Source organism: Cariama cristata, unplaced genomic scaffold (assembly GCF_000690535.1).
Source record: "Cariama cristata isolate BGI_N322 unplaced genomic scaffold, ASM69053v1 scaffold43281, whole genome shotgun sequence".
In the NCBI taxonomy this organism is placed as follows: domain Eukaryota; kingdom Metazoa; phylum Chordata; class Aves; order Cariamiformes; family Cariamidae; genus Cariama; species Cariama cristata.
In genome coordinates this window covers 1-20766 of record NW_009598365.1, presented here as the reverse complement: position 1 = coordinate 20766, position 20766 = coordinate 1, and the positions used below count along the sequence as shown (strand labels likewise).

The following is a 20766-nucleotide window of genomic DNA, read 5'->3' as shown; positions in this document are numbered from 1 at the left end:
TCTAGGTTCTTTCCCTTCCAATAGCCTTTTTTTTTTGTACAGCAAAGCACTTTTGGATACATAGAGCAGAGTATCTCCAGGTATTCCCACGTAAATGGTACAAAGACATGTGATATGTCTATGGAGATGGTTTCCAGACTCCACAGGCTTGAGTTGGTTGGATGCTGATGCGTCCTTCACTGGCAGTTGATGTACCAGGTTTATTAACAGGCTTTTAGAGCTTGAATGTCTGCAGATAAGACAGAAACTGGTGACCTAGACAATGTTCTGCCCAGAAGGCTGGTAACATGTGGGAAATGTCCTTTGTCTCCGTCTGCCCTGTCTCCCAGAAAACTCTTATGTGAATTAACAAGAAAGTTGTAGTAGGTTATAGCTTGTTAAGTTGCAGCTGGATTGAACAGTCTCCTATTAGCCTGGAGAGTCTGAGCTCTTTGAGAGGGGAAGTGTTGGTACTCTGCTGAGTTTGCTGCCTGCCAGCTGGTTTTGTAACCGTTGCTTGCTGTGCTGTTTGTTGAAACTAGGAGGAGGAGGGAGTGGTTTTGTTTATAATTCACTGGCACAACTGTTTCCCTGGACAAGGGTTAGATTCCACGGTTTTTGCCTTTGTTCTGGAGATCTTATCTGCCTGATTTGGGCAGCAATGTGGGACGTGATGGCCTTTCACAGTGATACAAGAGAAAATAGTGTTGTACTGGTGGGTTAACTTGCATCTTCCTCTGACTGTTGTAGGTTGATTGACTCTGCTCTTATCTTAAATTCAGCAGTACACTTTCAGTCTCTCTTTGTCTATTTTTTTAACAGAGCATTTTTTTCCATAAGCCCAGCATGCTTGTTTTCTTTTTCTGCTGTCAGGATTAACAATGACAGAGGAGCAGAAAATGGCACATGAAAATCTTCTGTAGTAGAAGTAATTTCTGCAGGCTTTTCCCCAAAGCGTACTGATGAGCATATATATGCAGCCATCGAGGTCTTTGGTCCTTGTCAAGTACTGGGCATTGACAGAAAATCAGTAGCTGTTACTGCTTAGAGATTCAACAAACCCTTTTTATCTGAAGATATTTAATGAGGGAGTTTATTAAATAATGTTTAATCTAACAAGGGTATATTAGCAAGGTTGCTCAAGCCAAAATGTGACTTTCTCCTAGGACTATTTGCTAAATGAATGTTAAACTTTAGTGCTTGTTTTTAATGAATGCCAGCAAGCAGTCACCCCTGACCAGTTGCATAAAACTGTTCCCAAGTGCTGTATCAAATGGAGTGTAGCTTTTATAAGAAGGTGACTTACAAAGGAAAAATACTAAACTCCAGGAACCTTCAAGTACTTAACATTTTGACCAATAGGCTGAAAGGGTCTTTGACAGAGCACTAATGAAAGAGTTTTTTTGGTCCCATGACAGCAAAAACAGCTTTGCACACCCTGCTTAGAGGGTGAATGTAGTTAACTTCTTGGAAGCTGTGGTGCGTCTATGTTTACAAGCCTGTCAGATTAAGAGAGAATGTAAACTCTAAATGACAAAGCTGTTATTTTAGAATAACTTGGTATATGCGAGAGTTGGGAGAAGTCAAGGAAGGTTTTAAGGTGCTGTGCTTTTCCAGTTACTTACTTAAAATCCAAAGAACATAAGCTGATGAAATTGAGAAATGTGCAATGGGCCTCTAGGAGAAATGGCATGGCATGGCACCACCTATTGCTGCTTTCCCCTTACAAAAGACCGGTTGATAAAAGGTCAGTTGACAGAATGGGCACAGAGGTGTTGCTGAAAAAAGCAATCTGACTAGCTGAAAAGGATGTTACGGGACTGTGATTAGAAAAATAGCATTTTTATTTTGTAGCCTTGAATGTATCTTGGCCATTTTGCTGAATGCTCTCGAATTACTGAATCTGGCATGCCGCCCCAAGAAACATTAAATGACTTGAATGTCATGTTAAACACTATTAATCTTTCATCTGATGAGATCAAGATAAACAAGAGCAAAAACTCCAAGTCATGTCTAGACTTTGTGACTTCAGTTTAATATGGGGGATAACAGCGGTATTGTAAATGCAGCGACATATGTTTACTAACTTGCATTTTAAGAAGACAATTGTATATATGTACTGAGTCATATAATATCCCATGACTCAGTGTTAATCAAGACATTTGCTTTTTCTGATCTATCTTGCCTGTGTTACAATGATGTGTTTGTATCAAGGCAGAGTTCTGTCAGGATACAGATCGCGAAGACAGTGAGGGAGCATCTATCAGCAGCCAGAGGAAGCAACAAGAACATTAGAACAGACTGCCTCATGCTTTGGAAATTACTTTGATGGTAGCTTTAGGGTACTGGAGACATCTTGATGGTGAACTGGCATCACAAACAGTTGAGCTTTGAGACTTGGAACTTCATTAACTCCAGAGCTTAATACTACATAGATATGTGCACAGTCGGTCAGGCCCTTGAGTAACTGAGTGATACTGTCTAAAAGGGAACCCCTAACACAGAAGAGTTCTGCCCTTTCTGAGGTTTAGGAGACTTGTATTGCAGTTACTAGTGTTACTGGCTAACGTGTGCACTTCTGGTTCTGCATCAAATACCGTACATGCAACCAGTGAAAACTGTCAAATTTCTGAAAGTGCAATCCTGAAAGCTCCTGGAAGTTTTGAGAATACAGTAGCCTATTGAAGTGATCACTAGTTTAACTTAACTTAATCCATGCCTAGCTAGATTCTTAGGCTCCTTCCTAACTGATGAGCACTACCAAAAGTAGGACTGGATATCATTTTCCATCCAACTGGTATGTGTTGTAAAGGAACTTGGCCTTGCGCATGATCCGCAGAAAGTATTCTGTAGTGGATTTAGTAGTAAAATAGGAGCCAATACTCCCTATGTTTCTGTTGCACTAACTCGAGTTCCTTAAATCCCTTGGTTATCTGAACAAACTTTGTTACCCAATATGAAGCTTAACTAGCAAAAATGTGAGTAATTTCTGCCAGATTAGTATTGGATTAGCTAATCAACCCAGGGATCAGAGGGATGCCAGAAGCAACGTAAAGGAAGATGGGGTGAGGGACAGGAGGACCACTTTTGACAGAGTAAGCTTCCTAGATGGCTTCGTTCAAGTCTGATTTATGTTTCAGTTTGCACACTCTCATGAACACAGATTGAAGTTTTCTAGCAAACTTGCATTCTGAAGTGGTGAACAAGAGCTTGCTTGTCACCTGTGCAAGTAGTAGTCATGTACAAACTCTCAATTTTTCTAGAAATCCTTAAACTGACATCAAGAAACTACAGACTTCAAGAAACTACACTTTTACCACTTGAAATCCAGAGAACACAACTTTCTGAAAACTGGGAAAACAGTTTGTAGAATCTTTTTCTACAATGGTGAATTGACTTCTGACAGGCTTTTCCATAGTAAGGACATTAATAAACAGTGTATCTGATAACAGATTTGAGAGTGATAGTATAAACGGTGTTAATGTATGTGAGAAGGATAAGCTGTTGCAGTAGACAACAGACGTATATTACATTTACTAGAGCAGATTTTACTGCAGTTTTCTCCGTAGCAGAGTCTTTGGCTATGTGATCTGATTTTTTTTTTTGGACTGTATTCAGGCAACAAATTCTCGTACTAAATGTAAACTTTTTTAAACTTTTATGCCATTGCTATAGAAGAGTGAGATTTTAATGTTAAAATAAACTTATTTAATGATGGGCTGTGCAATTAGGCTGTTAAGTTTCTTGCTCTTGTTTGCTCTGTTGCTCCAAGTCTTGGTTTTGGCATTAAACCATTTCTGTTACTACCAAAGCACACTCTGAAATTCATGCTTAGAAGACGATCTGTCCCTGGAAGTGTGCTACCTGGAATGCTGTACAAAGTGGTATGATTAAGTCTGATTTCTACCTCTTTATTTTACCTTTTATCTATCATTGTTATCCCAAAAGAATCTGGAAAACTTCCCAAAATGAAGTGAATATGGATAAACTGGTAAAACTATTTTCTTCCAGCCATTGTCACTTGTCCTTCAGCTGTAGTTTATTCTCTGGTACTATTATTCGACTCAGGATGCATTTATAGTTCTGTTTTATAATTTCCATCTCATTAGGTATCTGTACTATGTTTGTTGGTATCTTTAACACTCTATGCAAAGAGGGTAGGATGAAAATTGGAAGGATTGTTTGGCATTTCCATAGAAATAAGTGTCCTGACCCTCTACAGTGTAAGTGTACAGCAACTATGATTTCTGATTTCTGTGAAAGACTGATTTTACGCATTGCTGCATATGTGCAGCAGAAGAATGACAGCTAATGATTGCAACAAGTTTGCTTGTTACAAGTGATGAGGGTTTTTACTTAAAGATACTGTAAAATGCTCTGAAGACTTCACAGAATTATTAGTCAATATTTGGGACTGCTTTTAAAAGAAATTGAGTAAATTAGATGGCATAAAAGAACATCTAAGACATTAGCCTGGTGAAAATCCTTTTGGCTAATGATCTAGAAAGTACAAAGGCAAAAATTATTCTGGAAGCACTTGATTCAGGATATACTGTACCTCATTAAAAGTGGGAATATCAGAGTCTTGTTCTGGGCTCTCACTTCTTGCATGGTTTTAGGCAAGTGAGATTATTTACCCAATGTGTTCCCCATTTTAAAATGTGATTCTGTGGGCAGAACTTAGAAATAGTTGAAAACGAGTCCTAAAGCGTATGCTTGCTTATGTTGTTGTGTTCTAGAATTATTCTTGAATTTCTGATATGATCAGCCAAAGAAGAGAGAATATGGGAGTCCTAAGATACAAAGCCACAGGGGAAATTTTACAACAGTATGCCTTGTGAACAGGAAAGCAGCATTTTTTCCTTTCAGTCATTGTCTGAAGAGTTGAAGGTCAATAGACTCCCTCAGATTTCCAGATGAAAACTGGCATTGGTGTTGCACTCCAGCTATAGATTTCCAACTTCCAAGAAGCACAGTTTGCTGTTCTTTCTAATGGGACGTGATGGGAAGGAGTTGAGAGAGAATGGACATTCCAGAATGGACCTCATTTTGCCTCCTTAGCAAAAGACTAAGCAGCTGAGCTTTAGTTTTTTTTTTCCTCTTGAATGCTAATTTTGCGGTTTAATGGCAGGAAGGAGATAGTAAAATCAATTCCATTTTCTGGCAGCAATCTGGACTGTGTATATGATACAAATTCTTTTTATCACTAAAAGAAGCTCAGTAATGATTTGTTTGTAGGCACATTGCCAAAATGCAAAGATTTTGGACTAGTTCATAAATAGCTGTGCTCTTCAAGCCTTACAGTCTGTTCAAATTTAAACCTTCCCATCATTCTAGAAATGGGAGTATGTGAAGAGGGGGAAATGAACATTTTTTGGCTTTGAGTCACTGCGCAGACTGCAATGAATACAGGCTTTGATTCCGTAAGGGACCTTTTTTCCTTCAGTCCACCCAGTTCTGTAAATTGAGGATTACTAACTTGTTCAGCTCATTCCAGCTGGACATTGTGTGGTCCTGGGGGAGGGAATTCTAGGGTACCTAAAAGGCATAGCAGTACTACTTGTATCAAGTACATTGGAACTTAAACACTAGCCTTGCTTTTTTGTAAGTTGTGTTCTTGGAAACAGGAGATTTCTTTGATTTGTAAGATTGTGCAGACTATCGTATCTTATCCAGACCCCCACGGTGGGCTTGGACTAGATGATCTTTAAAGGTCCCTTCCAACCCAAACTATTCTATGTTTCTATGACCTTGAGTTAATTATTTATAATATTGAAAACTGAGAGTCCTAAGCAGAGAGATCCATTAGTAGAAAAAGCCAGTAAAATTGGCGGTGTGGGACATAATGTCATTGAATGTTGTTGAGTCAGAATGAAACAAAATTTGTTTTTCATTAATACGCTTTCTGGTCCAACAGGACGTGTGCCTATTTCAGAAAGACATTAAACCTATTTACATCTCGATGTTCCTGATGCCTTTCTTAATAGAATTAATGGGATAATCTAGGCAGTGAGAGTGTATTTAGTACTGTCTTACACTGCTGTAGGATCTGGCTAGAGCTGATCAATATTTATATCAATCATCTGCTATAAAATGTGAAATCATTGCCCAGACTTGCTCAGAGGAGGTGTTGACCGCAATGATAAATCAAGGCGAACAGCCAGTACAAGGGACATGGATTACGCACAAAGATTCATTTAGTCAATTGCATTGACCTAGTGTGGACAAATGTGAGGTCATACATAAAATGCGAAGGTGGTATACTATGTATTACATAGCAGAGATCTGTGTTCTGGATAAGCAAAATTGGGTCAAGAACTATGAGGTGGGGGGACCTCTTCAAAACATGAAGCTTCAGTGGCTATGGCAAGCCTCGGGTACAAAAGCAAGTATTAGCATGTCATTTCTCTCTCTCAAAAACCAAAGATATTGAGGAATCTAGATAGCTCACTGTAGGTTGGAAAAAGTCTCCTTTTACTTAATAAAAAATGAAAGTTTTAAGCAGCTTGCTCAGTTAACTTGTTGACAGAAATAGTTAATAAAGCCTTACTCTAATGAGAGCGCTGTAATATGGGATAAATGCACAGCCAGATCTGATCTCTGACTCAAAGTTCAGGCCATTAACTTGAACATTACTAGATTCTCAGTCACTTTGGATGCATTATTGATAAGTAAACCTGATTTTAAAGTTGTTAACCTTCATGTGGGAGTAGGAGGGAGAAAAAGTGTTGTGGCTTGTAAAATGGAGGAGGCCAGTCTCCATACAGATTGTGGAGCTTTTTTGGAGGTGCATGGCAGCTTTCTGCATCAAGCCTGAAGGGTACAAAAGGTTCATTCTCTCTCTTCTAGCTTTCTCACACTTGTTCACCTTGGAAACTGAACCGTTGAATGGCGTCTCTGATGGGCCATGGGCATTGTAGTAAACAAACAGGAATGCAGAACTTTTGTGGGCCCCTAGTTTTTTTCCTAAATGGAAAGCTACAGTGCATCATAATGTGTAGGTGATGTGATAAGTCAACATAGGGTAGAAAACTACCAAATCTCGTTCCTACAAAGTTACTATAGTGATATGTACCAGCTGAATATCCAGGCTCAGTGGTTTTTTTTCATAATTCTCCTGGTACACCTTGGGGATATGGATGTTTCTCTTTATTTGAATTTTGCTTAAAACTCTGATGTCTGTTACTGCTTTTCTTTGATACCTTGTCTTTGTCTAGCTGGCAAAGGTTTCATACTAGTTTCTGAAATACCTTGAAAGTCAAACAAATGATTAAATGTCCATCACTGGATTATGAGCTGAACAGAAGTGTCAGTTACAGAATAGATCTTCAAGTTTGAACTAAAAATTGAGGTGAAGCATTTATAACAAGGTAAATGGGTTCCTCTCCTTGGCTTGCCTTTTACGATCCTAAAATGCCAGATAGGTTATAGGGGCATTAAGGCAGGTGTAGTGACATTGAAACATAAAATAGGAAGTAATCCTTCCCTAGAGATGGGTAGGCTGCAAACCTCAGACTTCATATCTGGGCTTTAATGAAGCATAACTTAGAGAAGAACACTACTTTCTTCCAAACCTGGTAAAAACATGTGCAAAATGGATTAGACATCTAAGTTGTTCTCAGATACATAAGGATGTAATAATTTTTTTCTGGTTCTTTTGAATTCCTTCCTCAGTGCTGTACAAGGACGGAAGACTTCTTTATTTGCCAAGACCTCAAATCATAGTTTCATATGGAAAACATCACCTTTCTCTGTTCATCTTTCTACAAAGCGTTTTCTCTATTTTTTTTTTTTTTCCCTCCCCAGTGTTCTGAGGATTATAAACACAATGATGAGTCACCTCAAGAAGACGAAGGGTTTATGGGTATGTCACCTCTTCTACAAGCCCACCATGCTATGGAGAGAATGGAAGAATTTGTGTGTAAGGTAAGGGCATGTGAAAACTTCTGAAGTAGCTTCCTTTTTTAGGAAGCTCCAGTGGACAACAGACTATACCTGCAGCACAACTGTGCTACTAATGTGAGGGAGAGCAGGTGCACACCATTCCTGAATGGGCATCTCTCATTATAGCTAGTAACACTACAGCTTCTCAGCATCTCAGTTGGCCATAAATGAATAAATTGTAAAGCATGGAACAACAGGGATTATAAATGAGACTTTAAAGCTGATCATGCAACTGAGGAGTCTCTTTTGAGAAACACCTGTGAGTGCAAAGCAGAATAAAAGCCTTCTGGTTCAAGGCACTTACACTTACAAGGCCATTTTTTCCACATTTCTTCAAACTTGTGAATATTTAGCTTTTCCAGCACTGTTTGCATTTGTTGAAGAATAAGCTTTATCCCTTACTTAAAAAGAAAACAACGCTGTATTAAAACTATATTTAATATTGTATAATTAAAAATATTAGTTAAATAATAGTTTATAAATATTGTATATTTAAGTCCATTGTAAATTTTGTAATTGCTGACCTTGGCTCAATTCTTGCTACTTTTTAGAGCCATGGGGCCGTATCAGTCTGGCCCTTCTTCCTTGGTGAAAGGAGGGCTGCCCCTTTATACGGTTGTTCATGCTGGTTTTTTTTTTAACTATTCTTTGATGTTTTTACAGAGGGGACCTTAGTTACTTGATCTCCTTTTGCGTAGGGATTGTTTTGTTTGGCCTTTTTTTTAGAATGCATCTTTTCCCCTTTTTTAGATGTTCTGTAGGGTGGATTGTGTAAAATTAATTCCCTCCTGCTGTTCCTACTTCAAGTTTTTGGTTCATGAAGTAAACCAGTTATTTTCTTTTTTAATATATTTAAGAACCCAGTCTTTAACTGGGTTGGTTATTCTGATTGATTTTGTCTTGCTTCCATGAGGGAGTGTGGAGAATTGATTTAAAAACTCTGGGCTCTTGTTGTTGAAACTGAAATAAGAATGTAGCTTTTTAAACTTAGTGTTTCAGGATTCTTCAGGCTCGCTCCTGTATTTCTAGCCAGACGAAAAATCCAACGAACACTGCAGAAACAACCCCGGTACATAAAGCAATTCCCTGATATCCCTCTGCTTGGCAGTGCTGCTTCCGATGCCAAACTGAAGACTCCATGTATCTTATGTTACTAAAGCAGCGCTAAGAACACCTGTGCACACTTTTTTCATTTGGAGCCACCTGCAAGAATAGATGTGTGCACATATGCTTACTCTCCCTTTAAAGAAGAAATCTGATGGAATTGACTCATGGATCTGTTGCCTTAACTGATCTGTCACAGTTTGTTTTGGGAGTGTGGGAGCACTTTTTTTCCAACCTGGACAAGGGATTGGACACTTCTCACTGGACTCTTGCCACTTCATGCTTTCTGGCCCATATTAGTGCTGATGGGTAGATTTTTTTTGCTGGACTGCCGCTAATGCTAGCAGATACATAGTCAGATTGGCTTGTGGTTGGAAGAACAGGCTTTTACTTTATTTATTTCTTGGAGAAAACTAGATATAGGCTTCTTCAGTTAAGTGGAAAGGATGATCTATGAAAATAACAGAACATGGAAATGAATTAAATACTTTCCCTTCCTGTTCAATGAAATGCTGAAGTATTTCTTTCTCTGATGGTACAGTTCAACTTCATAATTATACTGTTTTGAATAAGGGACAGTGACTTAAGCATTATATTTCAAGTGTAAAGCTTTTTACCCAGAGATGTCCCATCAACCCTTTTCTGTGTACTGTACTCATAAAAGTGTTAGAGTTAGTCTACTAGTATGGGTTTTCTGACTTTTGCCATATGTCAGTGGAACTCAATTCCCTGCATTTAACTAAAATCTTCTAACTTCTAGGTATGGGAGGGCCGATGGAGAGTCATTCCCCATGATGTTCTGCCTGACTGGCTAAAAGACAATGACTACCTATTGCATGGACACAGACCACCCATGCCTTCATTCCGGGCTTGTTTCAAGAGTATTTTCAGAATACATACAGAGACTGGTAACATCTGGACACATCTTCTAGGTATTTTCAGCTTGCTCTAATGCTAATTGGCTTCATTGCTCTCTTTCTTTGAGAGTAAGATAGAAAGGGATGTGAGGTGGTGAGCATTATTATTCCACTGTTAACCTGTTAAATTAACACGTTGGTATCCCTCTCCTGTGTTTATCCAACCAGGGCTGGATGGGACTTCCTTAATTATGGCATTCAATACAAATAAATGAATAAAAAATTTCCTGATTGTTCATAAATTACTGCTTTCTTTTTTTTTTTTCTAAATGGGTGTTAATTGAGATCACATTTCTTGCCACAGGAACGCACTTAAGTTGCAGCTTGTATGAATGTTTTCAACTTGCAAGGAGCCTTGAAGGGAAAGGGTTTCTTTGAACTATGCCCTTCTCTTTTTGTTTTGCAACAGACTTTTATTGTTCTAGAATGTCCAACTGGTCAGTCATCTTGCAAAAAAAGTGAAAATACAGAGTCCATGCAAGTCTATATTACATCAGTCTGAGACAGAAGTGTGGTTGGAATGCATAACTGAAGTAGGGCAGTACTTTAGTCTGCATGTGTGCTGCTGGTTGTCATGCAGCTCCTATGTTTAGTGCTTCTGTACATTAAAGTCATGCTTTTAGAAAGAAAAGCTTTCAGTATGCATGAACTTGACACCTTTCTACCTTACCGTTTTTCAGGATGTGTATTCTTTCTTTGTCTGGGAATCTTCTACATGTTCCGGCCAAACATGTCCTTTGTAGCACCTGTGCAGGAGAAGGTGGTTGTTGGATTGTTCTTCTTGGGAGCCATACTCTGCCTCTCCTTCTCATGGCTCTTCCACACAGTTTATTGCCACTCAGAAGGTGTTTCCCGGCTCTTCTCCAAGTAAGTGTCTAGAGGATAGAGCAGGCCAAGTAGGAAACAGGTGGGAAAACAGGGTTGGGATTTATGCCTGGAGCCCCAGTGTACGAGTTTTTCATTGCATGACTGCATGTACTTTGGAACAGAGTTGAGCAGAGATTCAATGCAGCTTCTTCTAATTATTGTTTGTTTCAGCATGAGGTTTTGTGATGTTGTTTTAGTCTTAAAACTCCTTCATTTTCTGCTGTTTGGCAGGCATATGCGTGCATCTTGCTGCTGTAATATACCTAAAGCTTAGTTGCAGGACTTCAAATTTTTTATGCAACTGTCACTTCTTGTCATTTCAACTATTCTGAGTAACTATAAATCTTAAACTTACGTAAGACAGCTCCACAGTGTGTATGAAGATGTCTTGGTCTTTTGGTTTTACTACGCGGTCTTTTTTGGCTGTCTGCTAAATGTCTCATATTTCCTAAGATTACTGAACCTAGGATTGTGTAATCTGCAAGACCACCTCTAAAGTAACCCAGCAATTAAAATCTCCACTGAAAAATTACCTCCATCTTTTGTAGGAGCGTTTTGTCAGAGTGTGGTAAAAAGCAATGGCTGTAGGAATTACTTTTCTTCACTGGTGTACAGAAAAACAGCATGGTTGAAAAATTGTGACATTATTCCCCAGTAGTCACTTAAGCTGATGCCTGAGTCATACTTGTTGTGTTTGTGTTGGCTGTGCTGTCACAACATACTGTGTGCCCTTTTTTGTGTTCCGAGGACTCTTGTGCTGCTTTTTTCCTCATCCGAAGCTTAAATCTGAGTTTTCCTCGAAAAGCTTTGGTTTAAAGGTGGCTGTATGTATTGCTGATGACTGTCCAAAAATGGCCTTACTAGCTGTCTATCAAGGTAATCCATTACGGTAGGAGGGCATTGGTGGAAGAGTTGCCATCAGGAAGTAAGTTGCAACGTGCGAGTAACTTCATTCTGCAGTGAGAAGTAGACAGTCAGTGTACTAAAGAAGAGAGTGTTGGTATGAGGACTTTGGAAGGTTCACGTTTCTTATCGAACTGATTTTTGTCTCCTCTAGGCTGGATTATTCTGGCATTGCACTTCTCATAATGGGCAGCTTTGTACCATGGCTGTACTACTCCTTCTATTGCAACCCTCAGCCTTGCTTCATCTACTTGATTGTGATTTGCGTCCTGGGCATCGCAGCCATAATTGTCTCACAATGGGACATGTTTGCAACCCCTGAATACCGGGGTGTAAGGGCAGGTAAGACCTGAAATTAACTGTTTTGCCTCTTGACTGCCTTTTCCTCCTTCCTACTTGCCACTTGGAAAAAACGCCTTGGGAAGACTTAAGAGAGCTTAATTTTATAGAGAGCTAATACTCTTCAATTGGCAGCTTGATGGGTTTTCTTTCAGCATTTGTTGTAGCCAGCTGAATGCACAGATATGGGCTGGTGCAAGTCCTGGAAGTGCATTCCTGAAATGGACAGTAACACATGCAGTAGGGAAGGTAGTGCAAAGTATTTCTAGCTATATCTAGCAACTTTGCTCTCAAAAAAATGACTGACTGCTTGGTGTGTGTATGTGTACTTCTACGGTTTGGCTTGTTTTTGTAATACCAGGCTCAGATGCCAGCAAATCATTAAATGATTGAATTAATCTGAATGATTTGCCTAGATAAAATACATATTTAAGACAAAGGGCCTAGTTCTTCTCTTCACATGATCAAAAGAACAAAACCAGATTTGGTTTCACATTCTGAGGTAGGAAGAAAGAGAAAGCTTTAAGGGGCAGCTATGGAATGTGCACACAGCCGGGTTGAGTAGTAACATTTCTTGTTACTTAACCTGCATATGCTGTCTACAGTAAATCTAGATTTCCTGGACAAGCTATGGGTGTACCTTCAGAGAATTCAGCCTTCCAAACAAAATCTGTGGATGGGACATGATTATTTCCCTCATGCACACTTTTTTAACAAGATTTCTGTATTTGCTGCTGAAATCTAAAGGAATAAACTATATTCTCGTATATGGCAGATCAGATGAGTCACAGATACTACTTTTCTGTTTCCTAGGGCTACTTGTACAGTATATGATAAATAATATCTTTGTTGTCTCTCTTTGTCTTGCTCTTGAGAGATTATTGTCAAGTGAGACACAGTTCATGTAGCCTCAGTGCCCTCTACAGCCCAAGATGTGTAACTGGCTTAATGTACATTAAAGCTGGCAGATGCAATCAGTAAATGAAATATTTCAGTATCTGCTGGAACATATAACTAAGTACCTTCTGGTATATGAAGGAAATCTGTGCATTCTTTAACTTCCTTTCCAATAAAGCTCTTTTGGGGACCTCCAGCTTCAAGAGTTGTCACCTTTTTGCTGCTTTGGCAAATACCAAGTTTTCCTTCCATACTTTTTGTGTTTTCATTGTCTCCACTACTGTGTTCAAACCTGACTCTCCCACGTTTTCTTTACCTCCCAGGAGTATTTCTAGGTCTGGGTCTTAGTGGGGTTATTCCCACCCTGCACTTTGTCATCTCTGAGGGGCTCCTGAAAGCAGCCACAATGGGGCAGATAGGCTGGCTGGCACTCATGGCATGCCTGTACATCACTGGTGCTGCACTATATGCTGCCCGCATCCCGGAGAGATTCTTCCCTGGCAAGTGTGACATCTGGGTGAGTCTACAGAATGACTGGATGAGGAGATCATCATGAAAGCTGGTTCCCCTTGAGGCTGGAGGATGTTGTGTCAGTTTTCTTATTGCAAGTATCAAACTGTTGCACCAGAAGCACAAGTCTTAAGGGGTCGAACAACTGTGGGCTCTCTGAGCCCAGCTTACCTGGTGCCTTTCTTGCTGAGTTATCACAAACTGGCTGGTCTGAGGTAACAGCTGGTGTGCAAATTCACGCCAGCACATGTACTAGATAGCTTGAATAGATGGGTAAGCAACTTCGTGAACCTTTTTGTGTGTGCAAACACACACCTTACCTTGCTTCTGTGCAGAATAGTGCATGTTAATTTCTCTGATGTTCAGTGTGTTCTCTGGGATCTTCACCACGTCTGGGTCCTCATCTTGTGCAGCCAGTGAAAATGCTGGATAGAGATGGTAGACTTTGGAAGGATCTCTGGCCCAGAAGAAGGGAAAGTGGGGTGAGCAAGAGTGTGGGTGGGGGAAACTTGGTGTGAGGGCAAGGACCATGAAGACTGCAAAGGGGAAATATGTGGGGAACATGTAAAGAAAGAAATCAGGTGGTGCAAGAGTAGAGATGAGAGAGGAGTGGACATTTGGAAGGCCACTGTACTTCAACTAGGATAGTTTAAGGCCCCTAAAGAAGACTAGAAGTGAGAATGAGACCTGGGTGGTTTGCGTGGCCTTTGCACAGCACTGGTTTGCTAGGTTTGTTTAAATGGCCAAAGACTTGTTAGGATAGTGAGCTAGGCTCCAAAAGCACTGGTGTACCACCAGCTCTTTTCCAAGCTTCCCGTGGAGCCTGCAAATACACATTTGTAGAAATTTTTCAAGACCATTATCCATATCAGTATGGCTTCTCTCAAACAAGGGCATGCTTTGTCATGTAGTTCCCTCATGGTTTTCATTCTGCTGTACTATAATCAATAGCATCCTGGGCATTCATTCAGACCATCTGGTTGTTTCTAGGGTTTAATATAATACCATTTTTTTTTTCTCTGTGGCAGAGAAATAAAATAACAACATTCAAAATCCACTTGGTGAAACTGATGCCTGTGACCAGAGTGGAGTTTGTACCTGTTAGCTTTATGAGATAGCCCTTTTTCTTAATAAACCACCAGTGTGCGTTGTGGAGGAACTGATTTTAAAAGTGTCCTCCTTAAGCGTTTTGCCCAAAGCTCTGAAATTGTCCGTGTCCTTTTGCAGAGATGCACTATAGCATTTCTGTAGCATATTTGTTGATTGACCAGCTGGTTAAGATGACTGTGAAGGAGAGGGGGAGTGTGTGTGTGTGGAGAATGTGATTATCTTGCTAATAATAGGAGAGGAATGGGCTTTAATACACAACTTTGAGAACTTTGCAGCTTGTGGTTTGAGGTACTGCTACGTGTTACTGTGTACTTCAGCTGAATGTGTGGCATTTTTGGAGACAGGGTAGCACTAGAACCCAAAGTACCCCGGCTGAACAGAAGTGTTTTCTTCTCTGCAGTTCCACTCCCATCAGCTGTTTCACGTCTTTGTAGTGGCTGGCGCTTTCGTGCATTTCCATGGGGTTTCGAACCTCCAGGAGTTCCGTTTCACAGTTGGAGGTGGTTGCACAGAGGAAGATGGGATGCAGTAAAACCAGCCTTCAGCCCAAGATCGTAACCAAAACCGTACCGCAAGCGCGGTTGAAGCATACAGGCTAGCAAGATGAATACCTAGAAGAACACATGTTTCAGCTGATGGAGCATGGAGCTTCATGGGGATTCTGACTAACCAAGATAAATTCTATACCTCAAGCAATGGAATGAATCAATTTGAAGACCAGGAAATTCTGAAACCCTAATTTATTCTTGGGATCTACAGATTGAGCTACAGAGGACCCTTTCCAAATCGGCTTCTGTTCAATGCCATATTTATTTGTAGAATTGGGGAGGGATAGCTTAGCGGTTTCCTTTTTTTTTTAAGAAAAAAAAAATCAAGGTTAAATTTATATCCTCTTGGAGGGTTTGGGAGTTGACTTTAGATGCTCTTTTGGGAGAAAAACAAATTGTAAATAAGATTTCTAACTTTCTGTTTAAATAAAATTTATATAAATGTTTTAAACAATGGGTGGGGGGAAAAGGGTTTTTGTAAAGAATGCAACATGCAAGTACCACACACTGTTTCAATTTTGCACAAAATAAATGATTGCAGGAGGACCAGGTAAAATTCCCAGGAGTGAAGCATGTTGGCCCTGCAGATTTTCCTGGTGGCCAGCATGCCCTGGGCAATGTGGGGTCCTGGCCAGCACTTGGAGTAGGTTCAGTACATGTACGCAAGGGTTGTGGAGGCTGGATTAATCATGTTGTCATCCAGGTCACAGTGTTAGCAAGTTTATTTACTCAAGTAACTCGAAAGATACATCTGCGCCCTGCCTAAGCGTGTGGGACAGCTGCCTTCCAAGCTTGTGTGGCCTGTATAGTTTTGGATAGTGGATCTTACAGTTAGTTGTTTTGGTTCTCATCATATGAATTGGAGTGTGGTGGGATGACTGCACATGAAATGGCAAACAGTCCAACTCCATCAGTGCCTGCCTATACCCAAAGGCCCCCATTGAGTAGGTGGTTGCCATTTGTGGGCCTGCTCTGTTTTGTCTAGAACAAATGATGGTAATACACTTGTCAAAAGATAGTTGTGCATGTGAAGGGGAAACAGAGGTGGGGTTAAGATGGACTGGAAAGAAGAAGCTGTGTGCTCCAGAACTTGGAGTTAACAGTTACTGCAGACCTCAAGCACATTACCTTCTCATGTGTCAGGCTCCATATGCCAAGGGAGTTTGCAGGTTTTTCTTTTTTAGAGGAAAAATCCACGATCAGCCCAATGCAGTTCCATTTTATTTTTCCTTAGGTCTGCTTCCCATCTGTGCTTTAGCAATGGGACTGCTGGTATTTCTTAAACCTAAAACTAAGAGTTCAGTTGGATTGCTGTGGAGCAGACACACCTCCTATATAAGGGGAAGCATATACCCTTCTCTTGTGTAATTGATGTAGCTTGATCTTTGGAGCCCAGTCAGAAGCCAGACTGAAAGAGAGTCTTTGGAGTCATAAGATGAAACTTGAACGTTTTGTTTGTTATGGCACAGGTATTGCTTGGAGTGTTTGGTTGGAAATTCGGAGCAATTACCTCTCTCTCAGATGAGTTAAACAGCTCATTAAATGCTGTATTTCACAAGGAAGGTAGGTAAAGGGTGGGTTTTTTGTTGTGGGTGAGTTTTGGGGTTTTTTTTAGAGACTCCTGCAACTTTGAATTTTCATCCTTCAAGAGAAAAATGTGGATTGCAAAGATCTTCCTATACCCTGGATATCACGGAGTGTGTTTTGGGAAGTTACTTTGCCTGATGGAGGCAAATGGAAGCAGAATGCCTTCCTAAAGTTGACTGGATATTAAGGCTTCAACCCTTGACCGGAGTCTTTGTAAAGCCTCTGAGAGCAAGGTCAGCTGCAGAAAGAGGTGCCGCAGTAGTCTGCGGATTAGAGGGATGTGTTCTCAGTAGGATCACTACACTGGATGCCTGTAGGGCCAGAAGTTTATCACAGGTCTGTGTGGTACTAAAATGAAATAAAGAGCAGTATTAACTTGGATGTAAGGGCTGATAAGCACTGGCATCCTGGACAAAGATGTAGAGTTGCCTGGCAGGAAGTATACTGGTGTCTGAGAAGAGCGTGGTACATATCCAAATCGGAGTTGTCTGTAAGGCGCTCTGGGATACCTCTGTAACCATACCAGCAGAAGTGGCAGTCTCCATCTTGGATCATCCCACGTTCACTCCTTGAAGGGTGATTGTAACCTGGTCCTACACAGCACAGAACTATTATAAAAACACAGTACTCCACCTGCTATTCTTAACCCAGTCTCTCCATTCAAGAAGTTTGTGTGTTCCAATAAAAACAACCTAGCTGTGCACTTTTCTGTAGCTCTTGCTGAGAACTCTTCCCAGGTTGGCACCTGAATGCCTTACTCTCAGCAGTCAGAGGCTTGCTTGCTCTGTGTGCAGGTTATTGCCATAGAATAGTTAGGACCTACAGCTTCTTTCCTTCCCCATTAAATAGTGGCCTTGTTCAGTATATTTCTTTTTAAAAATTGCTTACTGTTGGAAGCAATGAAGCACATTCTGGGGTTTTGATGGTTGGGGACTCTGGTGATGGTTCCATAATAAGATGGGATCTTATTACTTGCTGTATTCTTAACTTCTGCTAATAAAAGAACCAAATGGATTATTGTCTAGTTTGGGTCTTTCCATGCTGTGTGTGAAGCTTGGAAGTGTCGCTCTTGCTTTCTTCATTCCCAATGCTTACAGACAACACTTTGTAGGTAAAAGACTTCTGCTGGTGCAGAAACCAAACTGATGCTTAAAGGCTTGTTTACGTACAGTTGAACCAATGCTTGCTGTATGCCTCCTTGAGAAAAGGCCAGTGGGTGGGAGAGTTTGTGCAATTGAAACATTAGTTCTGCTATGTGGCATCCTCTTGATGCCTATAATACACATCAGGTATGTGCCTGGCCTTGCCATAAGATCTCAGTACTGTCTAGTGCGTTTAAATATCACAGCAGACAAAGGTGTCCATGGATTGTGCTGCCTCTTAGTTACAGCGGTAATCTTGAGGGAAATTTGCTTTTCCAAAGTCTAGACTTTTATTCAGTGCTCAACAGAGTTGCCAGTTGTAGTACGGGGCTGACAGTGATGTGAGGGAAGGAGGTGATGTTAGGTATGTCTGGCGCTGCCGCTTTGTGAAGTTGCTGTCATAAGAATTTCCCTGATACACAATTATTCTGAACTTGCAGACAATGAAAAGCCTGGGACAACATGTATCCTGTCTCCTGTCTGCTTGTTTTTGACCTCTGGCATATTTTAAAAGTGACTTGAGGACAAAGTGGGATGGGTGTTGCTGCTAAGTTTCGTCTTTTGTTTCAGAAAGCTTAGCTGCAGCCATGCTGTAGAGTGAGAGCATAAAGCTGCAGGGTGGTCTTGGGGCTGGCTAGCCTTTGTCAGGTCTCTCTCTCCATCCATCAGGCCTCCATCTGAACATAGCCTAGCTATGATTTCAAAGGTTACCTATTTTTGCATGTTTAGAGACACTAATTTTCAGTGGCTCAGTTTTCCAGTTCCTGGTCTTGCAGATTTTAGAGCAGACTGCATGTGTACTGTCCGCTTACTTGCTCCAAGGTTTAAAAGGGCTTTCTCTTGCCGCTGCAGGTTGGGTGCCAGAGGGTAACAGCCAGACAAGGGAGAGGAACAAGCTGGCCAAGGAGTCAAACTGGGTGGAGTGTGGTGGAAGGAGCAGAAACTGTGATTTGTGGACAGTATTGGAAAGCCAAAGATGAAGCACGGGGGTGTGAGAGCTTACAAGGAGAAAAATGGGCAGGAGAGACTGAGGGTGTGAAGAACAAGAGCTGGGGGGGAAAGAGGGTGGGTGTTGGGAGACCTTGGTTGTTGTGGGCAAATTTTTTAGGTGAGTTGAGGTTGAGAAGAGACATTCAGAAGGCCTGGACTCAAATTCCTGGTGTAGAGGAAATGCCTCCCAGCGTGTACCTCTGTAAGGGATTTATTGTTGTCTCCTGGTATGCAGGCTTAGGGGCTGGCAGGGGTGGGAAGAAGTGGGGTTTGGCTGGGGAGGGAGTGGGGCTGGTGCTGACCAGAACAGCCATGTGCCTGGAGTGGGGCCTTCTGCTCCTTTATTGCTGTTCCTCACCTGTCAGCAAACATCTGTGAACTGTCTGAGCAAGATATGCCTAATCCTCCTCTTGTGTTGGCTCACACTGAGTCTGGGCACCTACAGCTGCGCTGTTCATCAGTTACTTGACTCAAGATACATGTTTTGCAGTGACTGGTAAGAGCCAGATCCAGTAAGTAAGTTGTAACAGCTTCAGGATGGATTTTTTTTTTACATGCAAAGCAAATTAAAGGAGCGTGGAGAACATGTGCATCAGATTACAAACAAATTGCACTAAAAGAAGCTGGCATATTTGAATATGAATGGGGTTTATTCTGTTTTCAGAAAGCAGAGTGATACTTAAAAGTTGTCTGGGCAGGCTAAGATTGTATGTCCTGCCTCTTCTGCATGTAGTTGTGGCCGTGCTTTGCTCTCTCCCAAGAATCACTTGCTTCATTCATTGCAAAGGGTGAACTTATCCTGAGTATGGATTAAAGCGCTGCAATCAAGGTGAATGTCTAAGACCATTGCCTAACTTTTTAAGGAGCTGGAAATAAATAAAGTGCATCATTAGGATGGAGGAGCTGAGTTTGGTTTAGTAGAAGCTGTTAGAGGCTTCCCTGCAAAACAGAGTTCTTTTTTTCCCTTTCTTTTTTTCCCCCTTGCCTCCTGTGTGGCATCAAGGAATTTGTTTGAACCAAACTCTCCTGCTCATCCATGCTTCTATATTTGTCTGGAGTGCCCAAGCTGAAATTTTCCAGGCTGATTTCCAGGGGTGCTGAGCACTGATGTGCTTTGCACGAAGTTCCCTAGAAAGATCAGCTCCTTGGAGAGGATGTGTGTTAATTCCTAGGTCCATGTTCCTCTTTATGAAGAAGGAACACCAGCCTCAAGCTCATGGCAACATCGAGCGCATTGCGCCTCATCATCTTCAGCTATTGATGAGCAACGTAGGAAAATCACAGTGGGAAACCCTCTGACCAGCATCACCTGGGCAGTGCTGTGGTTCAGCTGCTGCGAGAGGACTGCAGTGTGACTGGCTCCTTGCTCACCATCAGGAAGGTAGGCTCCTTGGGGAGGGATGGTGGGATGCGAGCCTAGCACTCCTGTGTGTATGTGCAAGGGGATAGTTTGCTGGCTCGCTCTTATTTCTGGCATTTCCAGGAGCTTCACCTCTGCCCTACTCTCCTCTGTTAAAATTCACGTTTGAACAACAGAGCTATTACTGTTTTGGAGCTGGGAGGTGTTTGCACTGGAGATTCATGATGATCTCACTTATTAGCAGCTTCATCTCTATAGCGGTACAACTGGGCACAGAGGCTCTTCACAGTTGGCATAAAAACCGAACTGGTCTAGTCGTAAATGAGATAGGAAAATCATGGGCCTGGCTGGGTTCCCAGAGCAACGATGTGTTTCCCTAACGGAGGCAAATGACACCCAAACCAGCTCCAGTAGCTGTCTTTTATTTTCATCTCTAACCATGCCGAACCTGTGCATATGGTTTCAGGTTTGCCTTAGTGCTGGCTGGAGCTGAGCTCCCCTCAACTTGAAGAAGTTGTTCTCTGCAGCCGAGGCCAGGCTGCGGGGCCGGCCAGCAGCCAGAGCCGCTC

At 41.3% G+C, this 20766-nt stretch overlaps 1 protein-coding gene across 1 annotated transcript in view; it reads left to right on the top strand.

Annotated features, from left to right (window-relative positions):
- Window positions 1-15667, top strand: part of ADIPOR2 (adiponectin receptor 2) — a 21076-nt gene extending 5409 nt beyond the window's left edge. Inside the window, exons 2-7 of the mRNA XM_009709230.1 lie at window positions 7786-7905; window positions 9788-9959; window positions 10625-10811; window positions 11869-12056; window positions 13274-13467; window positions 14971-15667. Of these exons, the coding sequence (XP_009707532.1) occupies window positions 7786-7905; window positions 9788-9959; window positions 10625-10811; window positions 11869-12056; window positions 13274-13467; window positions 14971-15102 (993 nt within the window). The 3' untranslated portion in view covers window positions 15103-15667. The remainder of the gene's footprint in view (window positions 1-7785; window positions 7906-9787; window positions 9960-10624; window positions 10812-11868; window positions 12057-13273; window positions 13468-14970) is intronic.
- The last annotated feature ends 5099 nt before the right edge of the window (window positions 15668-20766 follow it).